The sequence below is a fragment of the Rhinatrema bivittatum genome, chromosome 5 (genome assembly GCF_901001135.1).
Source record: "Rhinatrema bivittatum chromosome 5, aRhiBiv1.1, whole genome shotgun sequence".
Taxonomy (NCBI): Eukaryota; Metazoa; Chordata; class Amphibia; order Gymnophiona; family Rhinatrematidae; genus Rhinatrema; species Rhinatrema bivittatum.
Window position 1 is genome coordinate 51,448,457 of NC_042619.1, and position 26,692 is coordinate 51,475,148.

Consider the following 26,692-nt stretch of genomic DNA (forward strand, 5'->3'; position numbering starts at 1 on the left):
GAAGCAGGGTGAACCAGCTTTGCAGGCTATCATAGCTCACTGGATTAAGGAGGTGGTCATGGGAGCCTAGGTGGAGGCAGGAAAGCCATTACCTTCTCAGGTTACAGCTCATTCCACTAAGGCTCAAGCAGTCTCATGGGCAGAAGTTAGACTGCTGTTTCTTGTCATCTACCAAGCAGCGACGTGGTCCTCCTTGCACACCTGCTCCAGGTTCTAGTGCCTGGCCGTACAGGCCAGAGAGGACGCAGGCTTTGCAAAGGTGGTGTTAACTGGACTGCGGGCAGCCTTCTGCCCCTTTCAGGAGTAGGTTTTGTACATCCTATTGGTCCTAAGTCCATCTGGCTACACGCTAGGAAATAGAGAAATTATTCACCTGAAAATTTCATTTTCCTTAGTGTAGACAGTTGGACTCAGCATCCCTCCCATGGCTGCCCAAGAACTATGCCAAGGATTCACCCATGGAGTGGATATCAATTCCAAGAGATTACGGGCAAGCTGTCATCCAGTCCCTAGATCAGGGCACTTATAATCTTACTGGAGTTCAGTGTCTACAGTGGCTTTTGTAGAGAATACCGATGGGCTGAGGTCACTGCAGGGGTGTATCTAGGGTGACGTCATCTTTGAAATCTGACTCCGTCTCCATCTGCTGGCAGGGGAGCAAAACCCATTGGTCCTGAGTCCATCTGTCTACACTAAGAAAAACAAAATTATCAGGTAAGTAATTTCTTCATTTCTTGCTAGGACTCCTGCTCGGAGCCTTCAGAGGGGTGTGATTGTTCTTCAGCGGGAGACTGCAGCTCTGATTAAGAAGGAGGGAGTTAGCACAGAAAAAATGAGTGCTGGCCATTTCTTCTTCTCAGCAGGACCACATGGTGACCGTGGGAACTAGTTAAAATAATACCAGTGGCCAGCATGGAAGAACAGCTCTGTTGTTCTGCTTGAAGTATGCGCCCCCTACAGGCAGGCACGCTGGCTGAAATTGTGTAAGGATTGCACAGAGGCCCAGGGAGGGGGACCAATCAAGGAGTTCTTGATGGCAGGGCATTTTGGTCTGGGGGCCTTGGAGCCTCCAGATGATTCCCCCCCCCCCTTCCACCCCCAGCAGGGCGAGGGGGCTCTGGCAAGCATGTTGGAACGGGGGGACTTTAGATCAGGAATTTGGGCCTCCTAGTCTATTGCTAAAAACCTTTCAGGATCTGGTAGAATTTATGGTAGGGCTGCCAGCGCCCCCAGCTCCTGGGAAGGACTTGTCAGAGCTTTCCTGAGTGGAGTTTGAGCCTGAAGATCCTGGTTTATCGGAGGATTCTTTGAATGAATTTCAACTTTTTGCTCAGGAGCTGGCGATAGTGCCTTTGACGCAGGAGAGATTCCTTCCAAGGGGGAAGCTCATAGGTCTTGTGGCATTTTCACCAAGATGAGTTTCCAGCCTTAATTCTCAGGCTGTAAGTACGTTACAGCTGGAAGAGGAAATGGAAAATGTATTCAAGGTTCGCAAATGCGATACAATAATGATTAGTCTGCGAAAAGCATCCTGGTTTTTCCCCCTGTATGATGTGGTGCAGGAGTTGATTGATTTTGAATAAAATTAGCTTCATTAGAACTCCAAAGGGGGTAGATCTCTTGTGGGCATGTATCCCTTGGATCGGGGGTCGGGAACCCATGGCTCGCGAGCCAGATATGGCTCTTTTGAGGGCTGCATCTGGCTCGCAGACAAGTGTCGCCACACTTTCCCGCTGACCCAGCTGCTCCCCGGTCCTCCTTCGCCCGGGCTTAAAATGCTGTCAGCCCGGGCGGAACGCGGCAGGACAGCTGGAGTCAGCGGCACCGGCGTGCTCTCTTCTTCCCGCCCCCCCCCTCCCCCCGCAGCCCGGAAGAGGAAGTGGAGAGTATCGGGTGCATGCGCGGCAAGAAGATGCCACGCTAGTGCGCTCTGCATCGGCCCGAAGAAAAGAAGACTGCAGCGCGGCTCGAAGGAAAATGAAGAGGTTCAGCCGCGGCCGATGGGACTCCGCCTCCGCCTCCGCGAGGGCTGAAAATGAAGGAGGTTAGCGTTGGGAGGAGGCTGCTGCTGCCGCGAGTTCCCGGGGTGGGGGAGAGAGAGAGTGAATGAGCGAGTTCACTCTCTCTCTCCCCCACCCCGGGAACTCGCGGCAGCAGCAGCCTCCTCCCAACGCTAACCTCCTTCATTTTCAGCCCTCGCGGAGGCGGAGTCCCATCGGCCACGGCTGAACCTCTTCATTTTCCTCCGAGCCGCGCTGCAGTCTTCTTTTCTTCGGGCCGCCGAGCGCACTAGCGTGGCCTCTTCTTGCCGCGCAGGCACCCGATACTCTCCACTTCCTCTTCCGGGCCGCGGGGGGGGGGGGGGGCTGTGTGTGTGTGTGTGTGTGAGTGAGAGATTGCATGTATGTGAATGATTGAGAGCCTGTACATGTGAAAGACAGTATGTCTGTGATTGAGAGCCTGTACATGTGAAAGACAGTATGTCTGTGATTGAGAGCCTGCCTGTGAGAGAGAGAGAGCATGAATGTAAGTTTACGATTGGGAACCTGTATGTGTAAGTTTGTGATTTAAAACCTGTTTGTGTGAAAGAGTATGTGTGTATGATTGAGATCCTGTGTGTGTGAGTGAGAGATTGCATGTATGTGAATGATTGAGAGCCTGTATATGTGAAAGAGAGTATGTCTGTGATTGAGAGCCTGCCTGTGAGAGAGAGAGCATGAATGTAAGTTTACCATTGGGAACCTGTATGTGTAAGTTTGTGATTGAAAACCTGTTTGTGTGAAAGAGTATGTATGTAAGATTGAGATCCTTTGTGTGTGAGAGAAATCATGTGTATGTATGATTAAGAGCCTGTGTGTATAAGTAAGAGAGAGATCATGTGTGTCTGTGTGTGATTGAGAGCTGGTTTAGGTGATGGAGCATGTGAGTATGTGATTGAGAGCCCGTGTTTAAATGAGAGAGAGAAACCATGTGTGTCTGTGTGTGATTGAGAGCTGATTTAGGTGAGGGAGCATGTGAGTATGTGATTGAGAGCCTGTGTGTAAATGAGAGAAAGAGAGGACATGTTTGTAAGCATGTGAATGAGAGTCTGTGTGTGAGAGAAAAAGACAGCATGTATTTATGTGATTGAAAGCCTGTGTGTGTGTGTAAGTGTGAAAAGATAGACAGCATGTGTGTAAATGTGTAATTAAGAGCCTATATAAGTGAGAGAAAAAAACATGTGTATATGTGAGTACTGAGAGCATGTGTGTATAGGTGTGTCATTGAGAGCCAGTGTGAGAGAGAGCGCTGGTATGTGACTGAGAGAGGAGAAAGTTCCAAGCAAACCACCCCACCTCCTGCTAATTCAGAACAATCTCAGGACACCTGGATATCAAACGTTCCCAGGTATGCAGAGCAAAAAACTTTTTGTATCCTTATTATTTTTCATTACTGGGTCTTTGTGTCTGCTATTTTGAAATATTTTGTTGGTATCTGGAAATGTTTTTTATGAGTTTTTAATTATGGGATATTCCACTCATCAGCTGTTTCGAAATATGTTCTTTTTGTTAGTACAGTTTTACTGCTGATGATTTTATATTTCTTGATTTGTTTTATAAGGATGTGTGATGTTTCTTTTTTCCTTTGTTACACTGCATACAGAGACTCTGGCTTGTTGCAGTTTCCAATTCAGTTTTTGTCTGCATGCTTCTTGTTATGTGTTTTGGTCTCTTTATTCTATGTTAGGTGAGGGACAGCATGTGATTCAGGTGAGGTTTTCTGCTGGCGTGTAGTTTCTGTGTAGGACTCTATAGCAGCCTGACTTGGTCCGTTTTCCTAATAGGAGATGTATTGGTGTCTTAAGGCCTGGTGTAATATTTTCAGAGACTTATTGTACTTTAAAAGTGTGATCTTACATAAAATGCACACATTTACTTGTATTTAGTTTTAAACATATTGTATGGCTCTCATGGAATTACATTTTAAAATATGTGGCGTTTATGGCTCTCTCAGCCACAAAGGTTCCTGACCCCTGCCTTAGATCCACAGGCAAAGGAGCAATTCTAGTTTCTGGGAGTGGATGTACTCATGTGCTCGGTAACCAAGAGAGCCACCACACTGATGGCGTGAGGAGATCCCTTTTAAGGATGCCCTGGATAGGAAGGTAGAAACTAGGCTGAAATAAGCCTTTGAAGCCATAGTCACAAATCTTCACATCTCTGCTTGCTGTTTGCATTTCATGCAGGAAGATTTGGGGGAACATTCTCCCCCTCTGGAACCTGGGGCGGCCTTTTTGTTGGACGCCACTTATGATTTGGTGTGCACAGTGGCTAAAGGTATGGCCTCTATATGTTGGCCCAACTGCTTCTGTGGTTGCATAACTTGCTGGCTGATGTGATCTTGAAGTCTAATTTGACGAAGTTGCTGTTTAAGGACAACTGTTTTTGGAGATGAGTTGGAGAAGAATATGGAGTTGGAATTTAAATATCATTAGCCTTGTGAAAGAGTTCCAGGTCATCTTCCTGGTCATTTTCTTTTAGTGGCCACTTCTAGGACTTCAGGAGATTTTGCCCAGGGAAGGGCTCCATGAGGAGATGTTTGGATGTGAGGAGAGTTTTCTTTTGAGATATCTCAAGGTCACAAATGCTTTCATCAAGTTGGATCATCTATATATTTTGTTGATTGGTGTTAGGAAGGGTGAGGTAGCTAGTAAGGCTTCAATAGTATGTTGGATTAAGGAAATCATTACAGCGGCATATGTGGATAGCAGTAGGCCCTTACCAAATAGATCAGAGCACATTCCATTAGAACTCAGGCAATTTAATGGGCAGAGCTGTGGTTGGTTTCACGCTGAAGATTTGTAAAGTGGTAAGCTTGACTTCTCTACATTACTTTTTAAAGCAATATTGCTTGGATGTGTGCACCAAGCAGGAAGCTTTGTTTGCCTCAGAAGTGTTGAGAGTGAGTTTGGCAGTGTCCCATCCTGTTCATGAGTAGCTTGGGTACATCCCATTTGTCTGGATGGTAAGATTGGATGAAGGAGAAATTTAGTTCATACCTGATAATTTCCTTTCCTTGAATCTAGTCAGACCAGTTTAGGGACCTTCCTGTGCTGCTAAACTCCCATTTATTTTTCAGTCGGTTTGTGGGAGGAGAAAGTCTGCAATATTCATATAAAGCAAGTGAGTTTTTTTTACAGAGTTGTAAATAGTACTGCTTTTCTGATCATTTATTTTTATTTTTGATTTGGTTATTGGAAACCCTCTGGTTGAAAAAAAAAGTTAAAATTAAATTAAGATGAGGGAATTAGTTTTCCAGGGTTAGCTTGTTACAAGTAATACTGGCAGGCTGAGATCAGCACGGTTGATCATATGTCTCCATCTGTTGGTTGCTGAGCATAAACTATTCTTCTGGACTGGTCTGACTAGACTCAAGGAAAGGAAATTATCAAGTAAGAACTAAGGTCTCCTTTTTTAGCATTACATTTTAGTTGCCAAACTCTAGGCCATTCCTCAAACTTCCCAATAGCCTTTCCATAATATCGCAGATAAAAAATGTTGAGAACCAGACTGAGGACTGATCCAGGAGGCACACCTCTGTAAATCCTTCCCCCGCTTCCATTTCCTTAGTGTGAACTCAACCAGTTTCTAGCCCAGTCAGTCACTTTAGGGGCGGTATCTGCAAGGTGCAGTTTTATCACCTACTTGCAACCATTTGAAAAGCCTTGCTGAAATCTTACATTCGCCCTTGATCTAACTCTGGTTGCCCATTCAAAAAAATGATTAGATTTGTCTGGCAAGATTTACCTCTGTTGAAACCATGCTCTCTCAGATACTGTAATCCATTTGACTCCAAAACACTAACCTCTGTTTTTAACAGCGATTCCATTATTTTACTCACCATTGAGGTCATATTATGTAGTTCTCATACTACTCCTTTCTTTCACTTTTGTGAAGAAAAACTATATCTGCTTATCTCCAGTCTTTCGGAACCATTCCCGATTCAAAAGAAGCATCAAAAAGGTCAGACAGTGGAGCCGTCCGTTTTTGTTTTTTTTTATTACCTTCTGCAGATCCTGTTTGGTTTCTGGCTTTAGCTCTGATCACCAAGGATCCTTTATGGTGCCCCATTTTTTCCTGAATTCCAGTACGTTTTCCTGCTCCCACCTCCATAGGGAGGCTATTAATACATCAATCATGCTTTTTGTGATGAAAATCTACTTTTTGTTACTCTGGAATTTACTCTTCTGCCTACAAAGTTCCTTTCTATGAAATTGATTAATATGCTTGTAATCTAAAAGTTCATCAGAATGACCACCGCTGCTAAAATGGGACCTGTGCTTTTTTATATATTTGCCTTGCTCTGGTCTGCAGAAGAGAACACTGCATGCAGGCTACTTTTTGAGTAGCTTACCGTGGTGGTGTGAGCCCATCCAGTTGTAATTCAAACAGTGTATGTTCCTTTCATTGTAGTTTAAATTGTTGTAGCTTTGTCTAATAAGTCTGATTATGCCAATACAAATAGAATTTGTGGCTTGTTTATTTAACAGTTTCTATTATACTCATTGCAGGAACCTGTACTGAGTGGATTCCAGAAAAAACAATCACAAAATTATGAAAACATAAACAGATACACCAACAGAACAAAAATTAATTGGTTGTTGTAATGATAATTTCAATATGTAACTCTTCAGGCCTGTAAAATGATTTACTCTGATTCTTTTCTTAGGATTCAGTGTTCTCTAGAAAAAGCCAAGACTTATCTCTGGCTCAGGAAAGCAAAGCTCCTAATTTGCAAGGAAACAGCAATGGCTCATGCTCCTCCTCTTTTGGCATTCTTACATCACACAGCTTTGCACTGCCAGTTGAAGGATCCTCTAGGGAGAGCATTGCTCATGGTATGTATGGTACAATTAGATAATTTAAACTTTTAAAAGAACCTTAGAGTAGGAACAAAAAATAAACATGTTGCAGAAAGATCCTTTTCTATATTAGGGATCTCATGCAGCTTATATAGCTGCTTGTTACCACTTGCAAATTCTAGAGATCATCATATGATGTTACAATAAGCACATCTTGCATTTCCTAGCATGTAGCCAGATGAACGCAGGACCAATGGGTTATGCTCCCCTGCCAGCAGATGGAGTTGGAGTCAGATTTCAAAGCTGATGTCACCCTGGATACACCCCTTCAGTGACCTCAGCCCTTCAGTATTTCTCTGTCTCCAGCAGATAGTGGACATACCTCGCCCTATGGGGATTGCTATACTTTTTGAAAGGAGAAATTCTACTTTAAAATTGGAGAAAAAAATTGAGCCCTGCTCTTTTGCGGTGATTCCTAAAAGTCTCTCCCTGAGGCAATTTCTGAGATCCCTGAGAGGTGTACCTTGGTCAGGTAGCCAGTTCCTGGAGTGAACTTTGCTGCTTAAGCAGCTGAAAGGCAGTAGGTGCAGGAAGCCGAGCATGGCGGTGATGGGCAAAGCCCTCTCCCCCCGCAGCCAGAGGCCGTCCCTGTACTCAGCAGGTAAGTGCTGAGCCCAGGTAAGTTTAAAAAAAAAAAAAAAAAAAAAAGAGAGAGATGATGATTTACCTCCTGATTCAGAGACATTGAAGGGGTTTCGGTAAGACTTCCTCCGGTCTCCTTGCTCGGCGATGTACCGACGTCATTGCTGATCCCGTTGGGCTAAGGGGAAGTGGACTTCTGAGTGGTTTGAGCGGCTCACCCCCCGGTTGGCTAGGCTCCGCTTTAGACTTGGTTGGCACATCGTGTGTAGGTTGCGACGACGCCATCTTGCGCGTGCTGTATTGCCCTCCATAGAACATCAGCTCTGCGCACAATGTCGCGCATGTACATAAGCACACAACCTACTAAGCGCAGAATACTGGTAAAGCCGGGTGGACAGGCTTTGCCTGTGCCTCGCTGTGTCCCACCTAGGCGCCCAAAATCTGTGCACATAAAATTTTAAGCACTAGCCGTCAGAACACACAGTTACTGCCACCAATGACTCTGGTAGCCAATAAACATAAGTGCCTTTCTCTCTGTGCTGCTTGTCATATTAGGACTTCACAGTTTGACCTGGATTCCAGCTTATGTCAGCACTGTGAAGAAGCCCAGGGAGAGTTGGCCTCCCCAGACTTTACTAAACCCAGATCCTCCCATTCAGTGGATGAGTTAGCCACAGCCTTAATTGGAAGTTCTCTGGATCTGAGTACCCCCGGGACTGGGTCATCGATGGGAGAGGAAAATTCAGCAATACCTACCCCAGTACATCCTGGGCTAGGTATGGACCCAGCTGCATTCTCTTGGGTGGAATTTTTCCAGGGCCTTCAAGGCTTTGTACAGGTGCAATCTGCTACCCTACTTGCCCCTGTCCGGACAGAACCTCAGCTGGTAAGCCCTCCCTCTCCCAGTCCTATCGGCAGACCTCAAGGCATACCTCACCTTACCAAGGGTATCCCTGGCAGGGACCTGGACAGCACGGATGAAGAGGAAGATACAGATTCCTTGGAAGATGGGGAAATTCCCCCTGGTTTTAGAACTGTATCGGACCATGTTATGGTTTTTCCATAGAGATGAATTGCTGGCCCTGGTTTCCCAGATCCTGAAGATGTTGAGAGTTCCTGGGGCGGAGTCTGACGGAACCAAAGAAGAACCCCATTCTGATTTTCCTATGGAAAGCCTCTTACTTTCCAGTACTGGAAGCCATCCAGGAGTTGATTGACCTGGGATGGGATGCCCCAGATGCAAGTTTTAAAGGGGGACGAACGTTAGAAGCTCTATACCCACTGAATCCGGCAGTGAGAGAGCGTTTGCATTTCCCTAAAGTGGATGTGCTGGTCTGTGCTGTCTCTAAGCAAACAACTATCCCAATGGAGAGAGGAGCAGGCTTAAAGGATGCGCATGATAGACTTCCTCCAAGGAAATCGAGTCCATTCTTAAAAGAATCAAGCCTGCATCCCACCCATCAGATACCATTCCCACCAAATCACTCCTCTCCATTCCTAACACCATCGCAAAACCTCTAGCAGATATCATCAACTGCTCCCTTGCCTCCGGATCTGTTCCTGATTCCCTAAAACACGCAATAGTCCAACCCCTCATCAAGAAGCCAACCCTTGACCCCAAAGACCCATCAAATTACCGCCCTATTTCGAACCTCCCCCTCATTGCTAAAGTCATGGAGAAAATAGTAAACACCCAACTGATGGACTATCTTGAAGACAATAATATCCTTCACTCCTCCCAATTCAGCTTCCGTAAAAATCTTAACACCGAAACCCTCCTTCTGTCACTCACAGACTCCCTCCTCATTGGCCTTGACCAAGGACATAACTACCTCATTGCCTGTCTTGACATATCCGCGGCTTTCGACACAATAAGCCACAATCTGTTCATCTCCCGCCTAACTGATTTTGGCATCTCCGGCACAGCCCTCCTCTGGTTTAAATCATACCTGTCTAACAGATGTTTCTCTGTTAAACTTGGAAACTCCGAATCCTCACACTTCACCCTTTCGCAAGGTGTCCCCCAAGGCTCCTCCCTCTCCTCTACCCTTTTCAACATTTACCTCCTCCCCCTCTGTCATCATCTCACAGAACTCGGCCTTAAATTCTTCATCTATGCTGATGATGTTCAGATCATCACCCCGCTATGCGAATCTTTAGCCGCCACTGGGAGGAATGCCTCACTTCCATTAACTCCCTACTCACCTCCCTGCAACTTGCCCTCAACTCATCCAAAACTGAGCTCATCCACAACCACCAGACCCTCAAGTCCCTTCCCCCCAAAGACCCCATGGCCCTCTCACTCACCTCACAACCCTCAATTCGAAACCTTGGTGTCCTTATCGACCCATTACTGAACCTAAAAAAGCACATTAGCTCCATACTCAAAGATGGTTTCTACAAACTCAACGTCATAAAAAAGCTCAAGCCCCTGCTCCACACGCATGACCTCAAGACGGTCATCCAAGTTAGACTACTGCAACTCGCTGTATCTCTGTCTCCCCTACTCTTCCATCAAACCCCTACAGATCCTCCAAAATGCAACAGCAAGTATAATTAGCAATGCCGGTAAAACAGACCACATAACCCCCATCCTCAAGGACCTGCACTGGCTTCCCATCCCATCACGTATCCTCTTCAAAACACTCACTATTATACATAAAGCTATCCACAAAGATAACTCCTCCTGGCTCAGTGAACCCATCCGTTCCATACAATCCACCCGCCCAACCAGAACAAACCATAAATTCACTCTGCAAGTCCCTACCCTTAAGATGGCCCGACTAACTTCAACCAGGGATCGTGCCTTCTCAATTGCAGGCCCAACCCAATGGAATGCACTGCCCTCAAACCTCCGATCGAAGCCATGCCCAACTAAATTCAGAAAAATGCTAAAAACCTGGCTCTTCCACCAAGCCTTCCCGGATTAAATCTGCTAAAAACATCATCCTCCCCGCAGCTTCAAACACCTTCCTCCCCACAGCCATGTAAATAATTAATTTCCCTCAATCCCCCCTCCCTAGGATTTGTAAATATTTCTCTTCCTCTTTGCCCCTTTCCCTCTCTCTCAGTTAAGCCTTCGGGCTCTCGGTTGGATCCCATCTAACTCTTGTTTGCTGGTTGTCCATCTCCCCACCCCCATTCAATGTATTTTCTACCTGCTGTTACAATGTAAACCGATATGTGTATTTTAATGTCGGTATAGAAAAATGTTAAATAAATAATTGATAGATGGATGACGTCATCCTTAAACAGGCCTTTGATGCAATAGCCTTACAGATTGCTTCTTTTTGTACCTTGGTAGCTTGTTCTTGACTACTCCTCTGTCATGAGGTGGATGACGTATGGGTAAATTCCAGAGCGGTTATAGGACCCGCCGCCTTTTTAGCTGATGCAGGCTCTGATCTAGTCCATACTTCGGCCAGATGAGTGGCATCAGTGGTGGTGGCCAGAAGACAGCTATGGCTGCGGAATTGGTCAGCAGATGCAACCTCCAAGGCAAATCTTACAACGATGTCCTTTAAAGGATCACTCTTTTTCGGAAGCGAATTGGAAAAGCTGGCCAGTAAAGGGGCAAATCTCCAGTTCTCCAGCTAACAGAAGATAAGAGAAAGTAGGTATGGTGCCCCTCCCCTTGCTTCCAATGCTTTCACCCCTGCAAAAACTCAACATTTCAGAGGTCTCGGCCCTTTGGGGAGGTCTCAGTCCTTCTTGTAGTCGACAGCCCAAGAGAGGGGCAGGCTTGGGTTCAGGTTTGTCCCGAACACCCCAGTGAAAATTTGCCTTGGAACAAAGAGATAGGGGGTCGATTGTCATTTTACCAGAGGTGGGTCAAGATCACTTTGGACAAATGGGTACTGAAGGTAATACAAGAAGGATATGCGCTGAGAGTTCACAGCACTCCTTGAGGCATATTCAAGGTGTCTCCTTGCCACTCCCAGCACAAGAAGCAGGCAGTGGAGACTACTCTTTTAAGGCTCCTCAGAATGATGGCTATAATCCCAGTAACTGTGCCCCAGGAAAATACACGGTGGTGTTCCATCTATTTCATTGTACCCAAGAAGAAAGGTTCTTTTCGCTCCATCCTGGACCTCAAGAGCATCAAACGACATCATTTCTGCATGGAAACCCTAGGCTCCGTGATAACGGCTGTACAATCGGGGGGAGTTCTTAACCTCCCCGGACCTTTCCAAGGCCTGCCTACATATTTCAATCCGTCAAGAACACAGTTTCCTACGCTTTGTGGTACTGGATTACCATTATCAGTTCAGGGCACTGCCCTTTGGCCTAGCCACCGACCCCAGAACATTTTCCAAGATTATGGTGGTTGTAGCGGTGGCATTGAGAAAAGAGGGAATACTGGTGTACCCGTACTTGTAGCGGTGGCATTGAGAAAAGAGGGAATACTGGTGTATCCGTACTTGGACGACTGGTTGATTCGGGCAAAGTCCATGGAAGAGAGTCTCTGGGTGACCAACAGGGTGACCTCCTTGCTTCAGGAACTCGGTTGGATTGTAAACCCTGACAAAAGCAGTCTCAAGCCCTCCCAGTCCTTGGAACGTCTGGGAGTACAGTTTGATACCATGCAGGGCAAGGTCTTCCTTCTGATCATACGGATAAGGAAGTTGATGTCTCAAGTGTGTCAGTTGATGAACACAATAGGCTGATGGTGTGGAGCTATCTCCAAGTTCTCTGTTTGGCGGCAACCCTGAAGGTAGTGCCATGGGTGAGGGCACACATGCGACCACTTCAACGCTCACTACTGTCACGTTGGAACCCGCAGTCTCAAGACTATTGAATTGGCCTCCCCTTACCGATGGGAGTATGCTCTTGGCTCCAGTGGTGGCTACAGGAAGCTCATCTGAGCAGAGGTGTACCTCTGACCTTTCTGAAATGGTTGGTCCTCACAACAGACGTGAGCCTCTGGGACTGGGGATCTCACTATCAGGAACTGACGGCCCAGTGACTTTGGACCGAGGCAGAGGAACATTAATCACCTGGAAGCACAGCAATCAGATTGGCATGTCTACAATTCAGTCACAGACTCCAGGGTCAAGCGGTCCGCATAATGTCGAACAACACAATGACAGTAGCCTAAATCAACCGCCAGGCTGGAACCAAGAGCCAGCAAGGATCACAGGAGATAGATCTCCTTATGCAGTGGGGGAGAAATACATCTACAGATGATCTCAGTCCCCCCACATCGCAGGAAAAGAAGTCAGAGCAGACTTTATAAGCAGGGAGAGTATGGATCCAAGAGAGTGGGCATTATCAGCCAAAGACTTAACATAGAAACATAGAAATGACGGCAGAAGAAGACCAAACGGCCCATCTAGTCTGCCCAGCAAGCTTCGCACTTTTTTTTTTCTCATACTTCTCTGTTACTCTTGGCTCTTAGTAAACTTTTGGTTCTATTTCTCTTCCACCCCCACCATTAATGTAGAGAGAAGTGTTGGAACTGCATCTAAGTGAAATATCTAGCTTAATTAATTAGGGATAGTAACCGCCACAATAAGCAAGCTACACCCATGCTTATTTGTTTACCCAGACTATATAATTCAGTCCTTGTCTGTATATAGATCCACTTTTCTTCATTCCCTCCTGCCGTTGAAGCAGAGAGTTATGCTGGATATGCATTGAAAGTGAAGTATCAGACTTTCTCCCCTGCCGTTGAAGCAGAGAGCTATGCTGGATATGCGTGAAGTATCAGTCTTACTCCCCTGCCGTTGAAGCAGAGAGCTATGCTGGATATGCATTGAAAGTGAAGTATCAGGCTTATTTGGTTTGGGGTAGTAAACGACTTGCCAGCTGATAGTTGATCGCTGTGTCTCCCATCCATAGACCTGCTGGCCTTATCTCACAATGCGAAGGTTCCCTGATTCTTCAGTCACAGAAGAGATCAGTGGTTCCTGGGGATCATAAGAACATAAGAAATTGCCATACTGGGTCAGAGCAAGGGTCCATCAAGTCCAGTATCCTGTTTCCATCAGTGGCCAATCTAGGCTACAAGTACCTGGCAAGAACCCAAACACTAGATCCCATGTTACTGATGCCAGTAATAGCAGTGGCTAATCCCTATGTCAACTTGATTAATAACAGTTAATGGATCTCTCCTCCAAGAACATATCCACACTTTTTTTTTAAACCCAGTTACAGTAACTACATTAACCACATCCTCTTGCAACAAATTCCAGAACTTAATTGTACATTGAGCGAACTGAAAAAGCTGGCCAGTAAAGGGGCGAATCTCCAGTTCCCCGGCTACCAGAAGATAAGAGAAAGCAGTTACAGTGCCCCTCCCCTCGCTTCCAATGCTTTCGCCCCTACAGAAACTAGACTTGCTAACTTCATGGAGTGCCCCCTAGTCCATCTATTATCTGAAACAGTAAATAACCGATTTAGATCTACCCGTTCTAGACCTCTCATGATTTGAAAGACTTCTATCTATGCTCTTGTTCAGACCTGGCCTGAAGAAGAGTTGCTATATGCCTTCCCTGCATGGCCTCTGCTGGGCAGGGTCATTTGCAGAATCAAGCACTACAGGGGATTTAATCCTATTAGTAGCTTCAGATTGGCTCAGGCATCCTTGGTATACGAATATGTGGAGACTCTTGGTGGAGACCCTTCTGTGCCTCCCACCGCACAGGGACTTGCTACAGCAGGGACCAGTCCTTCACGAGGATCTGACTTGATTCTGTCTTACGGTCTGGCCCTTGAGAGGGCTTGCCTGATGAAGCGAGGATATTCTGTGGCAATAATTGCCACCTTACTCTGCGCTTGGAAGTTCTTTATTTTCCTAGTATATGTGCGGTGCTGGAGAGTATTTGAGGCCTGGTGCGAGGAACGCGATGTCCCCGCTAGAGCGGTCAAAATCCCACTAATTCTGGAATTTTTGCAGGACTGCTTGAATTAAAGGTTTGACCCTTAACTCCTTGAAGGTCCAGGTAGTGGCTCTCTCCTGTTTCAAGGGCAAGGTGAATGGAACTCGCCTGTCGGCTCATCTGGGCATGGCCCATTTTCTGAAAGGGGTAAAGCACCTACAGCCACCCCTACAGTGGCCAATTCCCTTGTGGAATCTTAAACTAGTATTGGAATTTTTGGCAGGGCCCTTCTTTCTGCCTCTGTGCAGTCTTTCCTTGCATTTATTAACCTTGAAAACAGTGTTCCTGGTGGCTGTATGCCCAGCACATCGCATCTCTGAACTATAGGCATTGTCGTGTCTGGAACTGTTCCTCCAGATGACTCCAGGAGCATTACAGCGTCGTACCATTCCATCCTTCTTGCCCAAGGTAGTCTCGGAGTTTCGTTTGAATTGGTCCATTTTGTTGCCATCCCTAGATAAGCACAAGGACGCGGAAGAATATTGCCTCCTCCATCATTTTAATGTCAGTAGGCTTTTGGTGCTGTGTCTGGTCTGAAAGACAAAACCGCCTGTTTGTTCTTAACAGTGGAAGGAAGCAGGGCGAACCAACTTCGCAGGCTACCATAGCTCGCTGGATTAAGGAGGTGGGCATGGGAACCTCTGTGGAGGCAAGAAAGCCATTACCTTCTCAGGTTAAAGCTCATTCCACTAGGGCTCAGTCGGTCTCATGGGCAGAAGCTAGACTGCTGTTTCCCATCGATAGTGGTCCTCCTTGCACATCTTCTCCAGGTTCTGTCGCCTGGACAATCAGGCCCGAGAAGACACAGTCTTTGCAAGGGTGGTGTTAACTGGACCGCGGGCAGCCTTCCCTAGATCAGGGCATCTGTGTTCTTACTAGGGTTCAGTGTTTATGATTGATTGAGTACAGTTGCGGTTATTCGTTATTAATCATATTTTAAATCAGGTGTTTTCAATAGTATGTCCACAGTGGCTTTTGAAGAGAATACTGAAGGGCTAAGGTCACTGCAGGGGTGTATCTAGGGTGATGTCATCTTTGAAATCTGACTCAGTCTCCATCTGCTGGCAGGGGAGCAAAACCCATTGGTCCTGAGTCCATCTGGCTACACTAAGAAAAGCAAAATTCAGGTAAGTAATTTCTCCATTTGTGCTTTTACAGTGACTATATATAAACAGTGGTCTACATGCCTTAATGAGAAATGCCAGTGTTAGCAGCTGTCAAAGCCCCTGATGCAGAATATACCTCTTGAAACACTATGCCAGTGTTGGGTCCGCAGAGACGCTATAGTTTGTCAGCTTGCAAAGAGATAAGTCAGTCTTTTTAGAGGCGTTTTTACTATAAAAAAAAATGCACTGCAGGGAACACTCAAATAACAGCAGGCAGCATCATCAGCGTGCATCTGTTGGCATGGGGCAATGCCATTAGCTTGAGTGGTCCCATACGGTGCAGAGGAATCAGCCATAGAGAGGAAGAAATGAATGTCACCATGAACAAGGTGTCTGGGAAGGTTAGGGAGAGAGGAGGAGAGTGGCTGGGCTCTTGGAGCTGGGAGGAGGGGAGAGTACTTGATGGGATCTTGGTTGGAAAAGAAAGGTATTTGAGATTTAGGGGCTTTGTGGAAAAATTACTTAAAGGGTTCTTTTGGAGAGACAGAGTGATACCTTAATTTTGAGGAGGGGGAACCCTCTCTTGCCCTTCAGTTATGGGTGGGTGCCTCGTTCTGGCTGATTCGTCTTTGGCTCTGCATCCCTTCTAAAATCAGTTCTGGTGGAACCTATCCTTCTGGCAGCCCAAAGAGTTAAACAGGTCCCTGGGGCCTCTTCCAGTGGTTGAAGAAAGGGGGGGGTGGGTGTGTGTATATGAGAGATTATGTATATGAACAAGAAAGAGAGTGTGTGTATGAGAGAGCACGTCTGAGAACATGTAAGTGTGTGAGAATGAGCGTGCACGAGTGTGTGTGAGCGCATATGTATAAGTGATTCAGCATATATAAGCGAAAGAGAAATGGAGAGAAGGTATGTGAATGTGGGAGAGAGAGGTTGCATGTGAGAAAAAAAAAGGGAGTGTTAGAGAGAATGAACATGTTAGTGTGCAGATATAAGAGAGAGAGGAAAAAGTTTGTGTACCCCCCACACACTAATTCACAACAGTCTTTTAGGGTAATTGGAAATCAAGTTTCTTAGCGTCCAGTCAGATGAATCCAGAACAAGTGTGTTATGCACCTCTACCAGCAGATGAAGACGGAGCAAACTGATGTCACAGTGCATATAACCCTGCAGTGACATCAACCTGCCAGTATTCTCCATCTCCAGCAGATGGTAGACGTGCACCTCCCTACTGGGAATTGCTTCATTTTAAAAAAGGAGAATTAAGGTTATTACATCCGCCCTGCTCTTCTGCGATGATGCCAAAAGGTCCCTCCCACCGTTGAGAATTCCTGAGGTGATTTCTGTGGTCCCTTAGATGAGTGCCTTGGTCCGGGAGCTGGTTTTTCAGCCGGCGTGGACTTAGCTGCTTAAGTGGCCGAAAAGCAGTGGGTGCAGGAAGCCAAGCACGGTAGTGACTGCATTCGCCCTCTCTCCCCTGTAGCCGGAGACTGTCTCTGTACTCAGCCACGTAAGGCTGAACGTAGATAAGTATATAAAAAAAAAGTATATATGTGTGTGTGTGTATATATATATATATATATATATATCTTTTGTAGCATACGGCTTTCTGCTTTTTTCACAGTCTCCATGCTCAGCACGCTGTTCCGAAGTTCAAGGGACATGGGCAGCTTGGCGTGTTGAGCACCCTCATTAGGCTAGGCTCCACTCTGAGGCTTTTTTTCTGTGCGGCGCTTGGTAGGCTGCAACGGCATTTCGCGCGCTTTCTAAGGCTGCCCACTACAGTATTATCTGTTCGGCTTGTGCTTCTAGCTGTGTGTCCAGTTTTTGGGCACCTAGCCGGGCCTTGGATTATGTGTGTCTAAGTTAAGCGGCACCTTAAGTGGCCGCACGCTTAACCTATTCACACAAGTTTTATTGTGCGCTTAAATTGTTTTATGGCACTTATTTTTGGGAGAAGCCTAGGCATTAGGATGCCTAACTCTTTTTTTTTTTTTTTTTCTTTTTTTTTTTTTTTTTATGAGTTCAAATCTTTTTATTGGTAAGAATGCAATAAACAAAATACAAGGCAAAGACATAGAGAATAAGGAAAACAAAACTTACAAAATACAAAGACAGATCACATAAAGCTGCCCTAACAAAGAAAATTAAGCGCAACCAGAAAGATAATACTGCAGAGGTACAAAAGTTGTGCATCAGCTTGCCCTGCCCAGAGAATCAAAATAATCATCCAGCGGATTCTACACCTGTGACCAAGAGGCAAGACGGCAACTCTTAATAGCAACAGCGTTCTCATATTTACAATATAAACAGAGATAATTCCACCAAAAATGCTCATTGAGTCAGTGTTTCCAAAAGGATAAAATTAAATGAATTGTAACTGCAAGGAAAAAATACAATAACTTACGGTGTGGAGGGGGAAGAGAAAAAGGCAATGCTGTCCCCCCAAGAATAACTATGCTTAAGTAAGTAGGGCGTCCAAGTGTAAGATCCGAGAAATTACCTCCCACAACTGTTGCCAAAACGAAAACACAGTGGGACAAAAATAACATGAGATAATGTGGCCTTTGGAAGAGAACAGAACCAACAATTATGAGTGGCCGCTATGCCAGCTCGAAAGAAGTTTCCATGGAGTCCACACCGCCCTCTGGGAAACAAAAAAGGAAGATTGAGTTAAGCTGGAGGATAGTGAAATATGCAATGAGGAACACCAAAAATACCCCCAATCCACATCTTCAGAAGAGAAAGTACTTTCCAAGCTCCAGAAAGATTGTAATCTGCGGGTGATGCATTTTTTTTTTTTTTTTTAATAATTGTATGTTTATTGGTGAAAACACTTCAATCATCAACATTCATGTGAGATTACACATCACCAAACATTTCTGATTATCCCCCCAGGTCCACCCCCCTTCCCCCCATCCCTTCTGTCCAACCATATGATAGTCCGATAAAGCATCAAACATATGTCTGAGTTATTCAATAGCTAGTCTACTTAGGCTCGCACACAACATCAGGGGTGCGAGGTGTTATAATTCTGTCCAGATGCTTGCCACTTCAAATATGGATCCCATGTCCGATGAAACGATGCAAGTCTTTGTCTCTTTAGTACCGTCAATTTGTCCATTGTACACACATTGTCCAATCTACAAAGAACATCAGATAAAGTTGGGCTATGTGATAATTTCCACATGCTGGCAATTTCCATTCGTGTAGCGATACACTCTTGTAGGCCAAACTGATACGCTGTCTTCTTCTCAGTGACCTCTGTATGATGCAATAAAGCGAGGTCCATAGATAGGTCAAGCTTATCCTCCAAGATTGTTGAGATCAGGTTCTGTACCTGCTGCCACAAAGCAGCAATACAGTCTCCAGTCCACCACATGTGTATGAATGTCCCCGCATCCCCGCCAACATTTGTCAGACTTTAGAACTTTCATTTTAAAAAAACGCTCCGGAGTGTAATACCACCGGTACAACATCTTATAGCCATTCTCAACTAGTGATGATGAGATCGATGCCTTACTAATGTTTTGAAAAATAATATGCCAAGTCTCCGACTCTATCGCATAGGGTAAGTCCTGCATCCACTGTGAGATAAAGGAGACTCGGGTCGATGGAGGCACATTGAGGATTTTATATATTTTAGAAATCAGCTGTTTAGTCATATGCGGTGAAGTATATAACCCCTCGAACTGAGATTTTTCGATGTTCAGCATCTTGGGAACATGGAGGCTCTGATAAAAGTGGGTGATTTGGTTGTATGCCAGAAGCTCACGATTAGTGAGACCATAGTCCTGACATAGAGATGTGAAGGGGATGAATTTGTTGTCTCCCCATATGTGGCCCAAACAGATCAATCCACCATCTTTCCACTCTGAAAATGAGCGTGCCATAGTACTTGGCAGAAAGGTCTTGTTATGAAAGAGGTGAGTAAGGTGAAAATAATCCTTAGTACCCACCAATTTCGATTTCCATTTAGCCCAGATCTGCATTGTTGTTCTGGTAGTAGGCATCATGTTAGGGCAATCCCTCTATGTTGCCTTTGGCTGCCATGGTAGTGCTGCCAGAGGCATACGTCCCATATAGTGTTGTTCTATCTGGGCCCAATGTTTAGGCTCTATCAAATCATGCCACACTACAAGCGACCTCATTTGAGAGGCAACGAAGTACCCTTGGAGATTGGGAACTCCCAGCCCCCCATCCAATTTAGCCATATATAATACCTGTCGTTTAACCCTGGGTGGCCTACGTTTCCAAATGAAACTGAATAGTTTCCGTTGCCAGCGTAGAAGTAAATTGTGGGAGATCGCTATAGGGAGAGATTGGAAAAGGTAAAGCAATTTAGGGAGAACATTCATTTTGAGGGTAGCTATGCGCCCCAGCCAGGAAATAGGCATCCCAGCCCAGATGTCAAGGGTAAGTAATTTAGTTTAAATAAATCTCTAGGGTGGCTAGAGAACTAAACTCCTAGATATTTGATTTTTGAGTAGCCCACCTAAATGGGTGTGCCCCCCTCAAAATTTCTACCGATTCTGGGGTGCAAGTAATATTAAGGATCTCAGACTTCTCCCAATTTACTTTAAAGCCTGAGGCATCGCTAAACTTCTGAAGTTCCCTCTCAATTTCAACCAGTGAAGTATTGGGAGATTTTACTGTAAACATAATATCAGCGAAAAGGCAAAGTTTGTACCTATTGCAAATCCCTGTATCCCGATATTCCTGCGAATATTAAGCGCCAACGGCTCTAAAAAGATGGCAAATAGGGTTGGGGATAGCGGGCAGCCCTGACGGGTCCCTCGCCCAACAACAAAGGGATTGGAGTACCCCCCATTTATTTTTAAGCAAGCTCTGGGTTCATCATGTAGCTTAGTCAGCCAGCTGCATAGACCCTGTCCAAACCCCATTTTTTTGTAGGACTCCGAATAAGAACGGCCAATGCACCATATCGAATGCCTTTTCGGCGTCTATGGATAAGAAGAGAGCTTCCTGTTTGCTGGAGTGTGCTTCCCCCATCAAATTTATAAGTTTACGTATATTATCCCCTGCAAGCCTCCCTGGTATAAACCCAGCTTGATCCTGATGTATAAGATGGGTGATATGCTTATTGATACGCCCTGCCAGGATTTTCGCCAGAATTTTTAGGTCTAGGTTTATCAGTGAGATTGGTCTATACCAGTGGTTCTCAACCCTGTCCTGGGGACCCCCCCAGCCAGTCGGGTTTTCAGGGTATCCACAATGAATATGCATGAGAGAAAATTTGCATGTTATGGAGGCAGTGCATGCAAATTTTGTCTCATGCATATTCATTGTGGATTTCCTGAAAACCCGACTGGCTGGGGGGGTCCCCAGGACAGGGTTGAGAACCACTGGTCTATACGATCTGCAAACCGTGGGGTCTCGCCCAGGTTTTGGTAACACTGTGATACCCGCTAGGTTAGCATCTCCAGCCAGGCTGCCATCCTCCTTCAGAGAGTTAAAGACCTTCTGCAGGTGGGCAACTACATAAGGGCCAAATTGTTTATAAAAGTTAGCAGTAAGGCCATCAGGTCCTGGAGATTTACCTGGTTTAAGAGATTTAATGGTGAACAAAATTTCTGGTGTTGTGATATCCGCTTCTATCTCTGCCCTAGCCTCGGTACTCAGTGTTGGGACGGTGAGACAATCTAGGTAGTCCTTTATGGTATGTTGTTGTATAGCCTCATTAGAACTGTACAAAGAAGCGTAGAACTCTAAAAATCTATTCCGAATATCAGTGTTAGTAGTTAGGATACTATCCCCCGCCCCCTTAATTTTGGAGATGGTATTTTGATATTGAATTTTCTTTAGCTTCTTAGCTAGAAGCTTTCCAGCTTTATTACCCCCCTCAAAATAAGTTTGCTTCGTGGATTGCATCCAGTGCGCCAGTTTAGTAGATTCTAGTCTCATTAAGTCTTCCCTTGCCTTAGATAATTGATAGAATTTTGGTGCTGCCTGTGACCTGGTGTTGCCGCCCCAGAGTTGTGATAGCAGAGCGTAATTTTTGGGCTTCCTGGTTGGTCTGTTTTTTAACATAAGAGCCCCTGGATATTAAGAGCCCTCTAAGATATGCTTTAAATGCTTCCCAAACCACTGATGGAGTGGTGTCTCCCACATCATTTCAGTGGAAGAAGTCTTTAATATTAGAGATTAGGGTCTGGTTGAATTCTTTATCGTTTAGCAGGGACTCATTAAGCCGCCAGAATCGTATACCCTTGTCATAGCTATCAAAGTGAACATCTATAGTGATAAGAGCATGGTCCGTCCAAGCTATAGGTATGATGTCAGCATTATTTACCTGGTTGAAAAGTCCCTTATCCACCAGGAAGTAATCTATTCGTGAATGGGAATCATGTGCAGCACCCTCCAGGCATCTAATAAATGCCATGAATCAAGAAGTCTCTGAAGCCGAATTCTGTGTGCCTGGGGTGCTGATACATGCCCTTTAGAAGCATCCACTGCTGTTCCCTGACTAGATTAAAGTCGCCCCCCACCAAAATCAAACCATTGCCATGCATCAAGAGTAGATTAGATATCTGATCATAAAATGCACCCTGATCAGCATTAGGAGCATAGAGGTTAAGTATAGTGTATTCTTTACCAGCCACCAAAATTCCCATTAGCAAATATCTACCTGCAGGGTCCTTAACACATCTTTTGCATTCAAACACGAATGAAGAGGCAAATAATATCCCCACCCCTGCATATTTAGCTCCCTTTGTGCACGGAGCATAGTATTGGTTGGGAAAAGCCCGTGACGCCATAAGAGCTTCGTGGCGCGCCTTCAAATGTGTTTCTTGTATGAGAATAATGTCTAATTTATGATTGCTACTTCTTTAAAAAGTAACCGCCTTTTAAAAGGAGTGTTGAGCCCTTTTACATTAAGTGAGCCTATGCGTATATTAGCCATAGAAAGCTAGTCTGTCCTGACCTAGCAAGCTCCATGATATACAAATAAAGGCCATTAAAGATCCGACTGGTCCCAGACACATGCTGTGCACATCCACCCTCCCATCTTGGTTGGAGCCAGTACCCCCCCTTACCCAATTCCCCTTCCCCCCTACCCCAAACCGATCTGCTATTACCCCCATGCAGATCCATTCTCCTATCATTTTGGAGGAAGATTATAGCAATCAATATACTCCCCCCCACCCATTCAGGTTTGCTGTACAAAACGCTCTCTCTCGCAAACATTATACATTGTATAACAAATGCACCGCAATGGATATGGAAGCATTCAAATAACATGTGAACTCTGGGAACTGGGAACATTAACACATTACATTTGGCATCAAACCTTTGCCACCAGATAATAAACCGCTAATAATTATAGCCTTCTGCTGTTGAAAGTCATGAGACCGCCACGTCTCTTATCCTGGGGTCCGAGCTCCTCTTAAGTCTACTATTGCGTGAGCCAACTCTCTGCCACCGCGGATGTTGATCTTTAATGCTGGGTTTGCCATTGCCTTGCCCGGAGCCGGTCGAGGGCTTAAATCCTTTCTCCAGCAAAATGGTCGCCGCCTCGTGTAGGGAGCAGATCTGCGCTGATACTCCATTCCACGTATATGTAAGCCTGAACGGGTGCATCCATCTGTATTTCACATTTTCTTTCCTTAAAAATTGAGTTACTTCGCGGAGGTCGGATCGGTTTTTTAGAGTAGCTTGTGTAAGGTCCGCATAAACCGAGACCTCTTGATTTTCCCACTGCCAACGTGCTTGTTTTCTGGCTGCAGTCGCAATTTTCTCCTGAGCAAAGTCGTGAAAACATACGATAACATCACGGGGCATAGTAGCTCCTCCTGAGCGTAGCGCCCGATGTGCTCTGTCTATTTTTATAGTTGAACTTGGTGGGGTTTCATCATTTCCCTCAAAATTCAGTAAGTATTGGCAAAAACGTCTCACCGTATCTGCACAGTCTGCATTCGTTGTATTCTCTAGCAGGCCGCGAAAGCGAAGGTTCCCCCGGCGAGCTCGATTTTTCTAGGTCTGCGAGCTTAGCATGTATTATCTTCTTGAAGCTCAAGAAGGGAATCATGCAGGCCTTTTGTAAACTCGACTTGACCATCAAGTCGGGTATCCCATTTCATCCACTCTAGACCCCATGGCAGCCATTTCTTCGCGAAAGTCCTCCATCATCCCATGAATTTCCTTTTTATAGCTCTTAAGGTCCTGCCTGATAGTGCAGAACCAGTTTCGAAATTCAGCTCTTGTCGGAGCTTCTTCCGCGGTTAAATTGAAGTCATCGGCTTCCTCACTCTGATCGTCAGCATGGTCGGACCCCGCCATGCCTCCTTCTTCCCTCTGGTCCGAGTCAGACAGTTTATGATACGTGAAATGTTGGAAGTCCACCGATTTTTTTTTTTTCTTCCCTGTCATGCTCGCAAATGAGTTATGCTCCAGTGCACTTTGGTAGAAATCGCTCCAAGTCAAATAAGCGTTTTTTTTACAATATATTGAGTGGGTATGAGAGGAGCTCGAGAGCTATGCTGCCATCCGTGAAGATGACGTCACTTCCTCCTCGGGTGACGCATTTTTGCATGGAAACATTGCACTTGATAATAATGGCTGTCCAAGGCGTACCTTCATATTCCCATCTGACTAGAGCATCAGCGCTTTCTCAAGTTCGCAGTTCTGGGACGCCATTACCAGTTTCTGTCCCTGCCCTTTGGTCTGGCCATTGCCCTAAGGAACTTTTCCAAGGTAATGGTGGTAGTGGCGGCAGAATTGAGAAAAGATGGGATCCTCGTTCACCTGTATTTGGATAACTGGCTGATTCAAGCAAAGTTGCTGGAAGAGAGCGGCAGAGTGACCCGCAAGGTGATCTCCCTGTTTCAGTAGCTCGGCTAGTTGGTGAACCTGGCCAAGAGCAGTCTTTGGCCTGCTTAGTCATTGGAATACCTCTGGGTTTGGTTCTACACGAAGCGGGGCAAAGTTTTCCTCCCAGAAGCGTGCATTCAGAAGTTAATGACACAGCTCCGTGTGTTATTGAGCACTCAGTGCCCAACTGTATGCTCCTACCTGCAAGTACTTGGCTTAATGGCGGCAATCCTGGAAGTGGTCCTTGGGTGAGGGCACACATGAGTCCTCTTCAGCGCTCCCTCATGTCTCTGTGGAACCTGCAGTCTCAGGAATATTCAGTTCAGCTCCTCCTGCCAATGGAAGTCTCCTCCTAACTGCAGTGGTGGCTGTAGGCGGATCATCCAAGGAAGGGAGTTTCTCCAAGGACAAGCAGGATGGTAGTCCTCACACATAGGCTGACATCATCAGATGGAGCCCGGCATGAAAAACGTTTGTATGCCCAGCATGCTAGTATCCACGCGTACACATGGGGTCCCTCTTCAGTCTCTCTTTTTCCGCGAAGCTTTTGCCTCGCGACTGTGGAGCTTGTGTTCAACTTTGTGGAAAACTGTTTTCTTCTCCTTTTTTGGGGCGTGCCGGGTCGCTCTGTCTCCTGGGGTTAGTTATCAGGCGTTGCAATAAGTTTTGTTTTTTGAGGGGGGGGGGTTTGTTTTATTTTTGGTTTTGTTTGTTTGTTTTTTAATTTGTTTTTCGCGGCCTATTCCCAATGGTGCCACTTTCCGGTGGCCGCCGGTCACCAATCACGCATCGCGCTCTTTCCATTGTCGTCCCCAGTGCCCCTGCACTATGTCCATCACAAACCCCTATAAGGTCTGCATTTTGTGCCTGGGGGCATCGCATGATGTCCAAAGCTGCGCTTTCTGTGCCCAGATGACTCCTAAGGGCCGTTGTGTGTGCACCTTGAGAAGATGGAAAAGTTGTTTGGCGCGAGAAAATCTGAGCCTTAGACTTCAGCTTCTGGGGCCTCAACACCCAGGGGGCGTAAAACTCAGCGATTCAGACTCCAGTGTTATTTTCCCCACCGCCAGGGTTCTCTGGTGTAACTGGGTGTGGGAGATCATCTGCTTTGTCTCTTCTCGTTCCAGATCTAGTTCCTCGCCATCTCCTTCTGCTCCGGAGAAAGACCAGGCCGAGCATCGAGGGAAATCAAGAAAGCATCACCATCGATTGCCATAGCTCCAAGCTAGGGAAGCCACCGGTGCACCGTCTGAGCTGCCCCCAAAGCGGCCCCAGCCCCAGGAGGCATCACCTTTCATAGAGGCTGAGAGCCTGAGATGATCCCCACCGGTTCCAGTGATGGGTACTGATCCCCTTCGGGGGCTCCGCCGGGGATCTGGTTTCACCTCCTCCTCCTTGCACTGTTCTATCATCAGCATTTGAGGAGGAGTTGGAGCACAGAGTGCGGTTGGCGGTCAGCCGAGCCCTACATGGCATCGAGCCACCGGCCCTATCGGGGCCGCTACCAGAACTGACTCCATTCGTGCTCACACCTTTGCTAGAGTAGCTGGATTTATTGCTCGGTGTGTTGCCGATTCAGCCTCTTCTGGTGCCCCGGGCACCCTCGATGCCACAGGGGGACACCACTGCAGCCCTCACCGGTCCCTATTCTGGTGGTCGATTCTTTTGATGAGGGAGGACCGTCTGGCTCACTGGTCCTGCTCCCATGGACGGCCCCTCGACCGGCGCTACCCATTTCAGGGCCTTCAGGATTGGTGCCTTTAGGTCCACAGATTCCCACAGGGCCTTTGGGGCCAGTGCACCCTTTGGTGCCCACAGAGCCGCCAGTGCCCACACCTAGGCCTTTGGGACTTATGGTACCTTCGGGTTCCCAGACAAGGGGCGCTAAAGGGGCTCCCCCTCTGGTGCACCCGGTCACTCCCAGTGAAGAGGATGCTCCATATGATCCTTGGGAGGATGAAGCGTCCCCGTCCTCTTTGGAGGGCTTGCCCTCAGCCATTTCCCCTGGAAGAAAGGCGTAAGTCTCCGCCAGAAGACTTGACTTTTGCAGGCTTCGTGAGGACTATGGCAGACTCTGTGCAATTCCAGCTCTTGACTGAGCAGGACTCCAGACACAAGATACTGGAAGTCCTCCAATTTGTGGATGCTCCTAAGGAGGTCGTGGCAGTACCAGTTCACGACATCTTTAAAGATCTGTTTATCCGGCGTGGGAGCATCCTGTTTTGATCCTCCCAGTAAACCAAAAGACTGATGCGGTTTATTTGCTGCAACCCACCATGGGGTTTGAATGCCACCAGCTTCCACACCAGACGGTAGTGGTGGAATCAGCCTTGAAGAAGATGAAGAGATCACGGACACATGTTTTGGTTCCCTCAGGTCATGATCACCGA

The 26,692-nt window shown here is 46.3% G+C and overlaps 1 protein-coding gene across 4 annotated transcripts in view; it reads left to right on the forward strand.

The window, feature by feature from the left end:
* The window catches only part of CEP295 (centrosomal protein 295), a 212,246-nt gene that overhangs the window by 151,416 nt on the left and 34,138 nt on the right, over positions 1–26,692 (forward strand). For all 4 annotated transcript variants that reach the window (XM_029602323.1, XM_029602320.1, XM_029602321.1 and 1 more), the window contains exon 22: positions 6,709–6,877. In XM_029602323.1, the coding sequence (XP_029458183.1) occupies positions 6,709–6,877 (169 nt within the window). The remainder of the gene's footprint in view (positions 1–6,708; positions 6,878–26,692) is intronic.